Source organism: Plasmodium malariae (genome assembly GCF_900090045.1).
Source record: "Plasmodium malariae genome assembly, chromosome: 6".
NCBI classification, from domain to species: domain Eukaryota; phylum Apicomplexa; class Aconoidasida; order Haemosporida; family Plasmodiidae; genus Plasmodium; species Plasmodium malariae.
In genome coordinates this window covers 215,922-234,064 of record NC_041780.1, presented here as the reverse complement: position 1 = coordinate 234,064, position 18,143 = coordinate 215,922, and the positions used below count along the sequence as shown (strand labels likewise).

The window sequence follows — 18,143 nt, the reverse complement described above, 5'->3', positions numbered from 1 at the left end:
TTGTTGTTTTATTTATTTATTTATTTTTTTTTTTAAAGACAAAGTGGAAAAAATAATAGCAGTTACACTTAAGAAATAACCAAACTTTTAATAATTAACATTTATCGTATAAAATACAATTAATTTAATGTAATAATGAAAAATTTTTATTTTTTCATAAATTTTGCAGAATTAGTGCTCATAGCTATAGTTAAAAAAAAAAAAAAAAAATTTTTAATTATATTCATTTTTTCCATTTTTTTCTTTTTTTTTTTTTAAACAGTCATATTTTTTGAAGTGTAAGTTTTTACAACAAATAAATTAATGATTTAATGATTAATATAACTTTATATAGTTTTCATGTTTGCAAAAAAGAATATAAAGTTATTTTTTAAGGATAAAATAGTTTTAAGAATTTATACCAACACATTTAGGTTACATATATATAAATTTGCACTTACATATATACCCATACAATCGTATACATACATAAACATATATTTACATATGGATGAAGATAATACACTTTTAAAGTGTAACATCTATCAAAAATTAAGAAATATACCATGATATCAATGAATTACTTCGCTAAGTACGTACCAACAAATTTTAATGAAATGGCGACAGATATGTGGGAGGCTTTTTGCGAAAGGAACTTGAATGCTGAACATGTGGGAGTAATATACTTGACTTATGTTACCTGTTTGGTTACCTTCTATATCTTCCGAAATAATTTTTCAGACAAATTTATTCATTTCATAAGAATTTTCAAAAGTGTTTTGGTTTCTATTATTTCTTTAATTAGTTTGAAATATTTAAACTTAAACACTATATTAAGTATTAATTTACTTCATGTGTATAATATTATACAGCTGTGTAATTTTTTAGAGGAATTTAGCAAAAGATCAAATGGAAAACCATTCGACCAAGAAAAGAACATAGTAAATAAATATGAATTAAGTAATGAGAATAAAAAAGATAATGAATATGAGTGCAAATTAATAGGAGATACGTCAAAGCATTTAGAAAACATCGCAAAGAAAATTTTAAAGAGTGAACAAAGCCTAATAGAAAATAAAGGGATACTAAAAGAAAAAGAAATTATAGAAGAAATTGAAAAAAAAGAAAAAGAAGAAGAAGAATATATGAAAAAAAAAAATAATATGAAGCTCAAAAAAAGAAATAATAAGAAAAATGCAAATATTTATGGAATATACATTTTTGCATTACAAACATTTTATGTAATCTTCTTTTATTTTTATTGGAAGTTTATTCAAAATTTTACTATCATAAAAATATATTTAACTTTACAATTAAGTAAAAGTTTGCTTTCTTTTGCGTCAATTTTTTTCAAAAATAATTCAAATGTGAAATTATTAAATAGAATAGCGCATGCATTCAATATTGCACATATGATTTGGATAAGTTTATTTTTTACGAAATTGTTATATACGTCAGATGATAATTCAGAATTAATACAGCAATTTTCAACCATTTCTATCGTCTTCTATATGTATTACACATATATGTCTTTTGCAAGTTATATATACAATTATCATAAGCAGTTCAGATCCTCTTTGTTTACTTTTATTTTATTTTTTCATATATTTGCGTTAATTGGAGCTGTAAAAATATATTACCATGCATATGGAAGGTCTTTGTTCATTCAGGTTATTCCTCTGTCCTTTATGTTTCGTTTCTGTTCGTTTTTGCATATGCGGATTTATTTTGCTCCAAAATTTGGATACTTGTTAATTTTTACCCATTTCACTTTCCATTATATATTTTTTTTTGTTTTACATTTTGTATTTTATATTTTGCACCTTATATTGTGCACCTTATATTCTACAATTTATATTTTTAATATATTTTTTATTTTTCGCCCCCTTGCAGTGTATAATCTTTTACCTGATAAACGGCTTTGGAATAACGTTTGGGGCACATCGCTTATGGTCACATCGAGCGTTTAAGGCTGGTTCCTTTGTGCAATTATTGTTTATAATTTTGAACAGTTTTGCAAATCAAGGTAGTGTAATAGTGTGGGCAAAAAATCATCGTTTACACCACAAATATAGTGATACCAAATATGATCCTCATAATATAAGATATGGTTTTTTTTATAGTCATATTGGATGGTTATTATATCAGAAAACAAAATATGTCAGAGAGAAAGAAAAAGAAATTTATATTGATGATTTATTACAAAATCCTCTTCTCGTAATACAACATAAATTAGATCCATATTTTAATTTTTTTTTCTGTTTTATTATACCGGGTATATATTCTTATTATATGTATAACAGTTTTTGGGATGGATTCTTCATATTAGGAGCACTCAGGTGGATCATAACATTACATGCTACGTGGTCAATTAATAGTGCTTCTCACTCCTTTGGTCATAGACCTTATAATAGTGATATAAAAGCTTCTAATAATATTTTTACATCAATTGTAGCACTTGGAGAGGGTTGTCATAACTATCATCATGTATTTCCATATTGTTATGCTATGAATGAAAATTTTTATATTCTTAGTATAAATCCAACTAAGTATGTAATAAAATTTTTTTATCATTTGGGATTAGTATGGGATTTAAAAACTGCACAAAATATTTGTAAAGAAGTTCGATTAAGAGAAGCTTTAAAATTAGAAAAGAGAAATAAATTATTAAGTGAGAATATTAAAAATGAATTAATGAAAAAAGAAGATACAAGCTATATAACTGAATTAATGACATCTTTTAAAATACGTTGTAATGATTATATAAATATCTCGACCTTTCGGTATATTTTGTATTTCCTTAGTGATATTATAATTATGATTGGCATATTTCTAATTCATGTGTGGTATTGTTATAATAAATATGGAAATGGAACTATGTTTTCAAATATATCAGAAAAATTTTCACATATACAGAGGAACAGTATATTTCTTTCTATTTCTTTATTTATATTTTTTCATTTTATTTTATATGCTCTACCGATGGGAACTATGTTTGCTAGTCTTTATTCATTGGTTTATGAGTGTAAAAGAGGATTGCTATTTAAAAATGCGTTTTGCAATAATTTCGTTGGTAGTATAATATCTTCTTTTATTGTACTACCATACAGCTCAGAAAAAACAAGAAAATCATTGCAAAAATCATTGAATGAAGATTTTTTTAAAATTTTAAAAGGACCTATATATTTTGATATGTACACATTTATATTTTCAGTATTCTTAGTACTATATGGAATGGTCACCTACGTATTTGGCTATTTTTATTTTTTCACATTTTTTATAGCTCCATATTTTGTATTTAATATGTGGCTATTAATCTATGTCTATTTATTAAACAACCCACCATTTTTGAATGTAGACATGGATACAAAAGACCTAGACATAAGTGTTTTAAATTATGTTGCTTTTCAGTCCTTACTTGAATGGAAAAAAAATAATTCAATTTATCAAAGTCAGAAAAAATTGTATAAAATGGTTTTCTTCTTCATAAATTTTATACATCATCATTTGTGCTATACACATATTGTGGAATTTATAAACTCAAAAATACCAAGTTATCGATCAAAAGAAATGTATAAGCATTTTGACAAAACATTGAATCAGTACAATTCCTTTCGCAATGACAAGTTTATGGAAATTCTCAAGCAATTCTTATGATACAAATTAAGGGCTTAAGGAGCGAACAGTGAACAGTGAAAAATGTGTAAATTTTACCAGCATTCGAAAAATGTTTTGCGACCTAGCTACATATATATATATATATATATATATATGTATACGTATATGTATACGTATATGTTTTTTTTTTTTTTTGGAATTTTCATAAAAATATGACAAGTTCAGAAAAATGTAGATTATTACTGTACAATATTTTACTTAATCGTACATCATTTTATTTTATTTTACTGTATTGTACTCTATTGAATTGTATTATACTTTATTTTGTGTTATTTTACATTTCATTTTATTTTTTATTTTCATTTTCCTTTGTTTTTTTTTCCTTAATTTGTTTAAAAAGAAAAATGAGAGTAACGTTAAAAAGTGATACGAAAAAAAGATGAGCACGTAAAGTGATTAAGTTTTTTTTTATTAATTCTAAATATATTGAAAAGAAGGCTGAAAAACACAGCAAATACGCGTACATATATATATATTTATATATATATATAGATATATGTAGATATACGTATATATAGATGTATACATTTGCACATTAGGTAGGGCCCCACCCCCATACCTTTTATTCATGCATATAAGAATATATATAAATATACATACGTTATAATATGTTTTTTATGCATTTTCCGTTTTCCTGTTTGTTTTTTTTCATTTTCCCATATTTCTGGACTTCTCTGTATTATTTCAATAGTCTTTTAAATCCATTGTTACAATAAACACTAAAGTGATGAATAACAAATTTAAAGAAAGGGATATATAAAACATCATTCATAAAAAAGAATTTTTTTTTTTATTTTTTTTTTTATTTTTTTTTTTTATTTTTTTTTTTTATTTTCTATTTTATTCCTTTTTCTTAATAAAAATTATTCCTATTTTTTATTTTTTATTTTAATACATGATATGAAGATGCTTAGCTTTTAAGCTGCTTTATATATTAAAATATACAGTGCCTATGTGAAATACACATATATACATAATACAATATACAATTATGTACATATGTATATACAAGGTATACATATATTATATATATATATATATATACATATATATATTTTTTTTTTAATTTGCAACAAAAGCCAAATTTTCGTATTCGCAAAAATGTACAAAAGCTTATTCATTTTGCTTTGTTTCCTGATATATAATCACTTTTGTTTTATTTTATTAAACATACTTATTCTTCCTTTGTTTCTTTTAATTGAAATAAAGGTGTGCCCCTAATGATGCAAACGTTGTAACATTATATATATATATATATATATATATATATCTTTAAATCAACCTTTTTTTCCATTTTCAAAAATAAAATATATAAAAAAAAAAAAAAAAAGGAAAGAGAGAATGAAGAAACAAAATAGTAGTGTTAAATAAAATATAATTGTGACAGTTGCTCTTATTTATCAGAAGAAACGCTTTTTGAAATTCACTGAGATATAAGAGAAAAAAAAAAGAAAAAACTTTTACATTGGTATTTTTCTTTTAAAACGTCACATAACATCTACGATGAATTATTAACCAAAAAAATAAAAAAAAAAATAAATAAACATTTATTGTGTGCTTGTATATATACCACTTGTGTTTATAATAAATATAATATGAAACGAAGTTTGTTGATGTTTTCATATATATATATATACGTATGTATATATTCTCTTTTCTTTTAAACAAGTACATATCAAAATAGAAGTAAAATACGCGTGAGAAACACATCTAAAGTACTGTATGTACGTATGTATGCATATACATATAGTACATATGTATTTATGCATATATGAATTTATATGTATATATATATATATATGCTATATAGTTGTAGCTAAAAATGAGCAGAAAAAATGAGGGAACCTTTGGATAGTAACAAAAACATTTTTAAGAGGACATATGATGACTCAAAGATAACACAGTTAATGAGAAATATTTCCCCCCTGTTTTTTATGAGCGAGTTTTTATATATACTATTTTTACGTTACAATGACTATATATTAAGTACAACATTTAAAGCAGAAGTAACTGAAGATGTTAGAAAAAAAATATATAATATATTAATACTATTGTATTTCTTAAAGCCTTTTTTTGCATTTTTAACGGATAGTGTATATTTTAATATAAATAATATACTCTCCTTTTTGTCAAGAAAGATATATGAGTTTTACAGCCAACTTCAGGATTTGTTATACCATTGTAACAGAGCAGTATGTAACGGAAAATATCTATTTTTAAAAATCGTTTGTAGAAAATATATGAAAGATGAATTATTACGGTCTAAATATTTAAAAAAAAGTAGTTTACGTAAAAATCATTATGTAGATAACTTCTTGTATTTACCGTTAAATAGAAAATATTATGTGATTTTAAGTGAGCTTATGACAACCTTATTGTTATTATTTATATATGTGTTTAATAAGAAGATAAATTATTATGTTTACTTAAGTACAATTTTTTTTATATCTACTAATATGTTGTTAACGTCATGTGTATTTGAAGGGGTAGTAGTTGAGAGGTGCAGGAAACAAACGCACTTTGAAAAAATATTTTATATATCTTATATGATGTGTATTAAGATATTTTGTTCTCTTATATTATATTATATTTATATTCTCAAAGTAAGTATTTTTTTTTTAATTTTAAAGAGTTTTATTATATTTGTCATTTCTTGTATATCTAGCGAAGAAACGCTTTTGTTAAGCAATGATTTTAAAGTACAACGTAATATAATATTAAAGAGTGAAAATGGAAATATAAATGTAAAAAATACTGTAGATTTATTATCGCAACTTCGCGTTTTAAGGAAAATACTGTTTAATGAAAACTTGTTTAAAATACTTTTTCTCATAGTTTTATTTAATTCTTCTGTTGATATGAAATTTTCGATGCTACAGTACGGTGTTCAGAATTACAGGTGGCCCCAATCTTTGATTAATTACATCCCACTCGTATCGCAGTAAGAACAAAACACATACAAGAGCAGATGCTGATGTGGAAATATGCCACATGAATGCATATGTGTTAATGTACATAATTGTAGTTTTAACATCGTCATCCCCATCTTATGACAATCGTTTCAATATTTTTAATTTTTTTTTTTTTTTTTTTTTTTTTTTCCTGATTTCCCGTACCCCGCCCCCCTTAATGAAGATCTTCAAAATTAATAGGAATTGCTATTTTTCAATTATATACAAATAAGATGTGCTATAGAAGTTATGCAATGATAACAATATTATTTAATGTCTTTCTTAAAATAGTTAGCTTTATTTTTTTGTATTATAGTGAGACTTATGTAAGTCCATTTTTATTTTTATTGAATATAATAGTTCAAAATATATCTATTAAAATTTTAGCCCTTCCCATATTACTGTTATGTATAGAAAAAGCGCCTTTAAATTTAGAATCAACAATAATTAATATATATATTTTTTGTTTTAATTTGTCTAATTTAATTAGTAAACGATATTTTATATGGAATATTATAATGCATATGTCAAAAAATGTTTTTATAATTTTACTTCTTTCCTTTTTAACAACATGTGCTAGTTTACTTTACTATTGTAATATATCATTAGATTCCCTAAATACTATTAGCTTATCTCATTTATATTTAAATGATAAGGATGCTTATATAGATATCAAGTTAAACAAATCTCAGAAAAAAAATTATTTCGATACGAATTTATTATTTAAGAATAAACAGGAAAAAGTAAAATCGTCAAAAAAGATTGTTCGTTTTAGAGAGGAAAGCATGAAGATAGAAAAATATAAGGATGATGAAAAAAAAAATAAAACTAATTTATTTAAATTTTCATCTGACAATAATTCGGATAGCGACCAATGGCTCATAATTGACAATTTTAAAGTAACATAAATAGGAAAGAAAAAAAAAAAAAAAAGTTGAAAAATAACAAAAATAGAAGAAAAAAAGTGTTAAATGAAGTTTATATATTTCTATTTTTGAAAGCTGGAAAGAGTTTACTTTTTTTAATTTATTTTAAAGTTCATTATTTTTTAATATATCATAGTGAGCATGTGGCGTAAACAAGTTGGGTATCTTCTTTTGCATATGTGTCATATGTATATGTGTGCATTATATATATATATATATATGTGCGATTGTATTATGCATATACAATTATATAATTTTTTTTTTTTCGACGTAAAATTTTCTATCCGTATTTAATATTCTCTTTTTCAGGGTAACGTAAGAAAAAAGTACGCTGATCGCAGTCCTCTAAATATTTCAAATATGATGTTGTAAAGAGCAGTTTTTTCGACGAAAAGTGTACATTCTTTTATAGCCTATTAAAACAGATGGAAATATTAATTGTTGTGAAGATGTATATATATATATATATTTATTTATTTATATGTACATAAATATATATTCACGTACGTATGTGCATATTCGTATATGCATAGGTGATAGCATATACGTCCACTTATAAAGGGATTATTTTTATTGTTGTGTACGTTTCGTTATTTTTTTTTATTTTACTTTATTTTTTTACTTTATTTTTTTACTTTATTTTTTTACTTTATTTTTTTACTTTATTTTTTTACTTTATTTTTTACTTTATTTTTTACTTTATTTTTTACTTTATTTTTTACTTTATTTTTTACTTTATTTTTTACTTTATTTTTTACTTTATTTTTTACCTTATTTTTTATTTATTTTTCCCATTTTATATTAATTTTAAATTATTCTTTTGTTAATAAAGTTCATTTTGTTTAATTTTACTTCATTTTATTTTTTTTTGTTTAAAAACCTTTAATTTGATAATAAACATTTTTTAAAAACCATATATGCCAAAATAATAAACTATATATATCTATATAGATATAGATATAGAAAAAGAAGATTTTGAAAAACTTTTTTTTTAACTTCATTTATGTACCTCATATATAAAAATGTATGAAGTTTATTATTTAAATAAAGAGGAACAATTTCAAAAAACTAAAGAAAATGATGAAATAGAAAGTTCATTAATTCTAAAAAATCGATGTATTGATGTAAAAAAAAAAAAAAAGTTGGTCAAAGAAAACATGTACGAGGGGGGATACACAATATGGGAATGTACATGGGACATGCTGAAATTCTTGCACAGAGAAAAATTCGATTTTAAAAATAAGAATGTTTTGGAATTAGGTAAATATAAAACTAAATTCGTTATATGTAGTAACGTATTCCGTTGACTTTAGAGCTAAATTCGTTTAAATTTTATGTGATATTAAGTGGCTTCATTCGCAGCTTCCTTTGTTGTTACTGAACTCCTTCTTTCACTATTTTCTTAACTTCTTTCACATCTATTACTTCCTTTTTTTTAAGGTTGCGGACACGGTCTCACTGGAATAAAAATTTTGCTGGATAAGGGAAACGTCGTTTTTCAAGAATTAAATAAAGAAGTAATTAATGATATTTTATTACCAAATATAAAAAGGAATTTGAATATAAAACTAAAGAAAAAAAAGTTAGGGGAGAAAAAGAGCTATATGAAGATAAGCGGTGAAGACATTACATGTTCAGTTGTTAATAAACCATGGAATAAGTTAAATAAAACATTAAAAAAAATGGAGTTGAATTCTTTTGATTTTATTATTGGAAATGAAATATTATATAGGAGAGAAAATTATTATAGCATTTTAAAAGTTTTGAAAAAAAATATGAAAAAAAATGGGAAAGCATATTTTGGCACCAAGTCGTACTATTTTGGATTTGAAGACGGAGCAGGCTCAAATAGTTTTTTGGATTATGTTAATAATAATAAAAATTTTAAATTTACTGCTCGAATTATTCACAATGATCTAGGTAGATCTGTTTATTCAAAAGACATTGTAGAAGTAACCTTCGCAAAAAATAAGGCTGAGGAGTAGACTTTTTTTTTTTTTTCTTTTTAAGAGATAAAAAAAGAGTAAAAATGTTTTATTTAAAATATGCCTATTCCGTATTCCTTATTCTTTACCGCTTATGCTTCATTCTAACCGTCTTATGCTTCATTCTTCACTACTTGTTCCTTTTTTTTTTTTTTATTTTATTAAATTAACTCTAATATAAATTTAAAAACATTAAGAAAGTTAACCATTTTTCAAAATAAAAAAAAAGTAAATAAATAATACGAAAACGGGTTATTTCCGAGCAGGAAGTTTTCCTTTTCTACGTATATTTGGAAGAGATTAATAAAAGAAAAAAAAAAAAAAGGAAAAGGAAAAGGAAATAAAAATTAAGCATAACATTTAAAAATATTTCACAAATAATATAAAAATTAATCATGTAAACAGGTTACATGTATGTTATTATAAATTCATAATTGAAACTAGTATTGCAGAATGTGCACGTATGTATATATATGATACCATAGCACGTTAATATAAAATTAGGATACCCTTTGTATGTTAGTTTTAAATAATATTAAAAAATAAATACAAATGTACCACAATCACATATGAATAAATATATTATTTTATTTATAAAATATTATGAAATACTACAAATTACTATAAAATACTATAAATTACCGTATAATACTATAAATTACCGTATAATACTATAAATTACCGTATAATACTATAAATTACTGTAAAATACTATAAATTACTGTAAAATACTATAAATTACTGTAAAATACTATAAATTACTGTAAAATACTATAAAATATTATAAAATATTATATAATACCACTTATTTTAAATCATACAAATATATATATATATATGCAAATACATATTTTATTAACGTAAGGAATGTATATATATATATGTCTCGAGGGCAAAATAGGGGAGAAAATATGTGGTTTGTAAAATGGACAAATTGGACATATTTTGCTAAGCAAATAAGGAACGTATGCGCGCGCATATGCACATACACAAAAATATATATATATATATATATATATATACATATATAATGGTGTAATATTCATTTAAAAAAATTAAACACTAAAATATTTAAAGTAGCTTTACACTTAAGAATATATTAATAATTATAAAATCGTATGTGGAATTTTTCTAATATCATCTACATAAATTTTAATTATTTGTATGTGTGTTTGTATGTGTGTTTGTATTTGTGTTTGTATGTGTGTTTGTATGTGTGTTTGTATGTGTGTTTGTATTTGTGTTTGTATGTGTGTTTGTATTTGTGTTTGTATGTGTGTTTGTATGTGTGTTTGTATGTGTGTTTGTATTTGTGTTTGTATGTGTGTTTGTATTTGTGTTTGTATGTGTGTTTGTATGTACGCATGTGTGTACATATGTGTGTACATATGTATGTATGCATATATATATATATATATATATATATATATATATATATATTGTACGAAGTCAGGCCTATTTTTAATCATGTATAATTTTACATAATCCGTAAAATTTTTTAATAATGACATAGCGTAATATAAGACATAGAACTATATTCTTCTCGTAGTATTACAACTCACATTTTAATAATTTAAAAAATGATTTACCAATATGTGCAATTACGTAATTAACATAAGAGGAACGTTCATTTTGTTTTTCTTATATATTTAAGCATTTATTTATCCATCTATTTGTCTACTTATGTATTCATCTATTCATCCACCCATCTACCTGATTACTTATTTATTTATTTTCCATGTTTTTACTGTATAGTAATAATACAAAGAAACCCCTGCTAACGTTTTGACATTTGATTTGTATAATATTTACTGACATTTCTTATGATCATCTTTTTATTATTATTATTGTGATATAACGTATATATATTAGTAGTACTATTCTCAAAATTGGAAAAATAAACTTGTTATTTTGTTGTTATCACATGGTTTCATTTCATTTATTAATGTTTTTATCATCATTATTCATTTCATTAGTAAACATAGATTTATCATAACTATACTTGTTCATATAATCACCATACATATATATATCGTTTAAGTAACGATCTATTTTGTCGTTATTGTATTCTGCGTAATTTGCATTTACTTGTTCAAGTATATTATTTTTACATGGGCCCTTACGTTCGTAAAAACTTGAGTTCAAATTATTAGAACAACATATATCGGTATTTCCTGAATGCACCATATGACCAACTTCACTTTGTTTTAAACGAGAAATGGAGTTATAATTTTCTTGTTCTTTATCGTTCGTTTTTTCAAGTGATTTTTCATTTTGTGTTCCATTTCGTATTTTATTTTGTATTTTATTTTGTGTTTCATTATGTATTCCATTTCGTCTTTCATTTTGTATTTCATTTTGTTTCTTATTTTCCTTATTTATTAATAGATGTGCTATTAATAAATAATCTAATTTTTTTTTATCCACTTGATTGTCATATTTACCATTTAGCACTTCATGCAATTGCATATTTTCCTTATTAACATAATCATCTATATTTAATGAGTGTTCCTTTGCGTATGTGTTTAAAAAGGTGAAAAAGAGCTGCATATTTTTTAAGCTATTATTGTTACTACTGCTATTCCCATTGCTGCTGTTGCTATTATCGTTGTAGTTATTCCTATTATTCCTATTATTGCTACTACTACTACTACTACTATTATCATTACTGCTATTATTGCTAATACTATTCGTGAACACATTGCGGAGTTCCTCATGTTCAAAATTAATACTAAAATTATTGTTATATATGTTTGCCCAATTCCTACTGTTATATTCCCTTTCATCGTTGTCGCAATTATTTACACTTTTTTTAGAGAAAAAATCTCTTTTAATTTGGTTAAGATTAGTCATCTCTTTTGTTTGAGCATCTTGCGCATTATAGTTATATTTGATATCATCGTTACTGTTACTGATGCTGTTGTTAATGCTGTTATTGATTCTGTTATTGATATTGTTATTGATTCTGTTATTGATATTGTTGTTGATATTGTTGTTGATATTGTTGTTGATATTGTTGTTGATATTGTTGTTGATATTGTTATTGATTCTGTTGTTGATATTATTGATATTGTTGTTGATGCTGCTATGAATACTGCCACCATTCCTGTTACTACTGTTACAACTGTTTTTACTGTTGCTGCTCTTTTCATCATCATTGTAAACATTATCTCTTTTATTAATATGCATATCGTTTTTGCCAGTATTGTTACTACTATTATACCAAATTTCGTTTAAAAAAGAACTTATGTTTCTGCTTTTATCACACAACTGCATTCCACTTTTTGTTTTTTTAAAAGGATAAATGGAATTACCATTTTTATAAGCTTGCACATTTTGAGTTGTATTCATCTCATTATTTGGAGGTGGAAATATCTTGACATCATTCACAAAAAAATTATTACACACATTGACATTAATATTTTGTATTTCATTTGAATTGCACAAGGTTATATCTTTTTGCATGTTATAAGTTTTATTTTTCAAATTATTTAGTTTAGTAATATGATTCTTATCAAGAGTATTGTCTTCAAAAAAGGTGTTGCTAGGGTACTTATTATTGCTATTTATATTGCTATTACTATTGCTATTTATATTGCTATTACTATTGCTATTTATATTGCTATTACTATTGCTATTTATATTGCTATTACTATTGCTATTATATTGCTATTACTATTGCTATTTATATTGCTATTACTATTGCTATTTATATTGCTATTACTATTGCTATTTATATTGCTATTACTATTGCTATTAATATAGTTATTGCTATTACTATTGATATAGTTACTACTATTACAGTTACTATTACAATTGCTATTAATGTAGCTATTACTATCGCTATTAATATAGCTATTAATGTAGCTATTACTATCGCTATTAATGTAGCTATTACTGTTGCTATTAATGTAGCTATTACTATCGCTATTAATATAGCTATTACTATTGCTATTATTACTATTGCTATTGCTATTATTACTATTGCTACTACTTACATTCGGGTGATACCTCTTTATTTCTGCTTTATTTGGATACGTAAAAGATTTACTTATATTTTTTCCTATCTGTTCTACAGGCTGAATATTTCTTTTTTTCCATATAAATTTTTTCCCTCTCTCTATTAAGTTGTTGTTATCCACACATACATTAAAATAGTCGAATTTATTGAATATCATGTAATCATATGTTGAAATCTCATTGTTCATATTTGGTTTGTTGCTTTTGTTATCAGAGTTGTTCAAATAGTTATTCTCGTTTTTTAGATTAATTGGGTTTACACTTGCGCTTATATTTTCACCTGAATTTGAGTTCGTATGTTCACCTTTATTTATGAAATCTAAACAAACGTTGTTCAATATGCGCTTCGCGTTATTCAAATTACTTGTGTTACACGTATCATAAGCGTTACTTGCTCTATTAGCTTCATAGATGCCTTCACTGGAGTCATATAAACATATTTTATCTCTATCAAATTCACTAGATACATTACTTGAAATATTATTATATAAAAAATTTGGAATATGGTTATTAATATTTTTATTTGCTGTATCATATTTATGAAGATTACACGAAGTATTTTTAAAAAAATTTGAGTTTGAAAAATTGGAAGAAGGGAAATCACAATCATTTGAACTGTTTAGTGAAAAATTGTTTTTTAATGCATTATCTACTAAATCGATTGAACAATTAGCGTCAGACGTAGAACCGTGAGGAGTATTTTTATTAGTATCTCTATTACTTGGTTCATTAATTATTTTATTTTTATATGGTACTATAAAATTTGTAGTTTTTATGTTATTACTGCCAGTATATTTGTTGTTTTTAGGCTTCTTTTTAATATCTGTAGAATTTATGGAATTAAGGGTTTTTAAAGTATCAGTTGTACTTACTAAACTTTGAGCAGTTTTTGCATTATTCGTTTCTTTCACTTTATTCTTATTAGCATTATATATACTTTTTAATTTGGCAGGTAATAAATGCTCTTCACCATTTTTTAATTGAACTTTTAAGAGCTTTCCATGAATATACATTTTTGATAGCTCTTCAAAAGCTTCAATAGATGATTTTTTATTGTCATATGATACAAAACCAAAACCTCGATTTCCTTGTTTCTTATCATTATCATTATTAATGTATGGAATTCGCAACCCTACAACGTGCCCATATTTATTTACCAGCTGTATTAAATTCAGCTCTGTCCACTTTAGCGGTATTCCGTACAGAAACAAGTTTGCACCTTAAATTCAAAAAAAACAAAAAAAAAAAAAAAAAAAAAAAAGATGAATGTTCACAACAATATGCTCATAATATATAGGGACAACATTATAAATCCAAATTGCGTTCCTACTAAGAACATGAATAAACAAATAAACATTTTGAAATAATTTTTTTTTGTGTACCTGGAGGTCCATCTTTTAACAAGGAAAAGTTTGCTCTGCTATAATGCAAGGTATTTTGATTAGGAACTTGTTTCGAAACAATAAAGCATATTAATTTATGATTCGGGGAATTATCAAAAAATTTTTTCTGATTTAGAATATTAACTGCATTTATAGCACATTTTTCATCAATAAAATAAATGAATGCATATGACCATTTATCGATAGACCATTTATACTCAATATGAATTATATAGCCAAATATCTCCAGCACATTTTTTAACCTTTCTTCCGTTATATTTGGTGGTATATTCCCAAGGAAAACATTGGTTATTACAATACTTTTAAAATTATTATTTGATTTACTTATAATGTCTTTAATAATTTGGTTGTCCATATTATTATGATTCATTTTTTCATTATTCCCTTTGTATTCTTTTATAGGAAGGGGCCCATTCTCATCTTGTAATTTATAATTTTTTACCGCTTTTTCTTCTTCTGTGTAATTTAAATTTTGATAAATTGGAAGATGCGTATTTTTATAATCCAGTTTTGCACCATTTTTGGGGCCATTTATTGGGTCATATTTTGGATCATATTTTGCTTCATTTTTTGTGCCATTTATTGCGTCATTTATTGCTTCATTTATTACGCCATTTATTGCTTCATTTGTTGCACCATTTTTCGTATCATTGATATGAAAATTCGAAAAAATATTATTTTCCCTTTTATAATTTTCTTCCTCACATTTTGGCATGTTTACTAAATTGTTAGGACTGTATTTAATAAAATTTCCCTTTTGTTCATTAATAGTGTGCCTACAGGTATTCGTGTGCGTAAAAAAGTTGAATTTATTTTCTGCACCTTTTGAATTATCATTTTTAATGCTACCGTTTAACACATTAGTGACAGAATTAACAGTATTAGCATTGTATTTATTATTATTTAAAAATTTGAATTTCCCATCTTTTTTATAATAATCCGTTGTTCTGTTGTTTAAAATTTGATGAACTTCCTTTTTTTCATCAATAACAAATAAATTATTATTTTCTGAACTATCAATATAAACTCTAACAGGTGCATCGCTCATTTCTCTATAATGATTATTACTATTGCTGTTACTATTGCTGCTGCTGTTGTTGTTACTGCTATTACTGCTATTACTGTTATTACTGCTATTACTGTTATTACTATTACTGTTACTATTATTTATATTACAATTACTATTACTTTTACTGCTATCCTTACTTAGTGGTAAATTCGGTTCAGCAGGCGCTGTATTATTTTTATTTGTATTTTCAAGTATAAGTTTGGAGATATTATAAATTAAATTTCCTAAATTTTTATTAAAATTATTCTTATTAGCTGTATTTTCATGATTGTCTTCCAACTTTTTTATTAATACATCATTTTCTAAATTAAAATTTCTTGGAATACTACAAGGGGTATTATTTTTACAGTACAACTTTTTAAAATATGAATTGTTATGTTCTGTGTTCATTTGGTATAATATTTTTGGTAAAAAAAAAAAAAAAGAATATTTAAAAAAAGGGGATATTAAAAGAAAGGATTAGAGAGGATGCGAGAAGAAAAAAAAAAAGAATCCATGATATCTTATAAATGCATTAATGTGTATATAATAAATACATTTGTAATCATTTGGAAAGGGTTGTGAAAAAGTTCATAATACGTATAAGCAAAGTGATTCGTTAGACAGTTTAATTTATATATACATATACGTTTACATATACGTTTACATATACGTTTACATATACGTTTACATATACGTTTACATATACGTTTACATATACGTTTACATATACGTTTACATATACGTTTACATATACGTTCACATATACATACATACATACACATATTTCTAAAATATTAGCAAAAGAAAATGAATAATTAATTTTTTACAAATCTCTTTCATGAATAACAATACTTATAATATTTGTGAAGAAAAAAAAAAAATATTATTATAATATTTAAAATTTTTCTTGACATTATTCTTCTATTGTTTATGAGGGATACATATAAGTAGGCAACCACTGTATTTGAGTGGACGTGTAAAAATAAACTGTATAGTATATATGCACACTCCTTAACGTCATTAAAAACAAATTAATTCATTTTTTCGTATTTTTATATGTTTATATTTTAAGTTCAATACAAAACAACCACATTGCGTGCACTAATTTATAAAAACTTTATTCTTTATAATGTATGTGTGAGATGAGAGGCCCTCTCACATGATAAAGGTAAGGAATTGATTATACATATAAATACATATACGTCATAAATGCTATATATATATATATATGCAATATATTAAGGATAATTAGTAAATAGCTACTAATGAATGAAGTGGTAGCAGAATGAAAAAAAAAAAGAAAAAGACATTATATAACTTTAACAAATAAAACTATAACTAAATTTGTAAAAAATAAAAAAGATACATAAATATATATATATATATATATATATATATATATATATATATATATATATACATATGTACCTACATATATGCATATTTATATCTACATACACGTATATTTATATATATAGATATTCATATAATTATACTTGCAAATACTTAAAAAGGTCTACTCTGTAGAATTATGAAAAGTATCAAACTCCCAAAAAATTGTAAATCTCTAAAGTTAAATGCATATAAAACATGTATATATAAATATATTAGTGTATAAACATGTGTAAGGGTTTACAAATGTTTATAATAAATATATGTATTTTAATACATTTCACATTACGAATGTGACATTTAAAAAACAAAATAAAAAAGTCGATAAACATTATGTTTATTTCTCGTTGGTGTTGCAAATAACTTACGAATTTTATATTTTGCTTGGTTTATTATTAATTTAAACTCATTTATTTTTTCATTTTCATACGTAACAGATAATAGAAAAAAGAAAAAACGAAGTTAAAATATATATATATGTATGTATACATAATCGCATTTTACATATGGGGAAGATAAATGAAAAAGAACATAAATATATATCTTTATGTATATATCTATTTACATACAATGCAAGTTTGATACAGGCAAAAAGATTATTCCTAGGAACTTCAAGCAAAGATAATATCAAAGCACATACACAAACAAATATTAACTTGTACTCATATAAAATAATACATGTTGATATATATTTACATATAAGAACAAATAATAACATTAACTGATATATACAAAAGCATATCATAATATCCTAATTT

The 18,143-nt window shown here is 24.0% G+C and overlaps 4 protein-coding genes across 4 annotated transcripts; 3 read left to right on the top strand and 1 right to left on the bottom strand.

Moving 5' to 3' along the window:
- Positions 1-554: 554 nt before the first annotated feature.
- Positions 555-3,636, top strand: PmUG01_06013700 (stearoyl-CoA desaturase, putative; the record flags this gene model as incomplete). The annotated part of the gene is made up of 2 exons (XM_029003704.1): positions 555-1,649; positions 1,873-3,636. 2 exons carry the CDS (start codon positions 555-557, stop codon positions 3,634-3,636), a joined length of 2,859 nt encoding a protein of 952 aa, XP_028859796.1.
- A 1,856-nt stretch (positions 3,637-5,492) lies between these two features.
- Positions 5,493-7,906, top strand: PmUG01_06013600 (conserved Plasmodium protein, unknown function; the record flags this gene model as incomplete). The annotated part of the gene is made up of 3 exons (XM_029003703.1): positions 5,493-6,598; positions 6,793-7,507; positions 7,844-7,906. 3 exons carry the CDS (start codon positions 5,493-5,495, stop codon positions 7,904-7,906), a joined length of 1,884 nt encoding a protein of 627 aa, XP_028859795.1.
- Positions 7,907-8,556: 650 nt separating this feature from the next.
- On the top strand, positions 8,557-9,519 carry PmUG01_06013500 (conserved Plasmodium protein, unknown function; the record flags this gene model as incomplete). Its single annotated transcript, XM_029003702.1, has 2 exons — positions 8,557-8,794; positions 8,975-9,519. The coding sequence occupies 2 exons, from the start codon at positions 8,557-8,559 to the stop codon at positions 9,517-9,519; spliced, it is 783 nt and encodes a 260-aa protein (XP_028859794.1).
- A 1,935-nt stretch (positions 9,520-11,454) lies between these two features.
- On the bottom strand, positions 11,455-16,401 carry PmUG01_06013400 (RNA-binding protein, putative; the record flags this gene model as incomplete). Its single annotated transcript, XM_029003701.1, has 3 exons — positions 11,455-13,046; positions 13,196-14,758; positions 14,922-16,401. 3 exons carry the CDS (start codon positions 16,399-16,401, stop codon positions 11,455-11,457), a joined length of 4,635 nt encoding a protein of 1,544 aa, XP_028859793.1.
- Between the last annotated feature and the right edge of the window lie 1,742 nt (positions 16,402-18,143).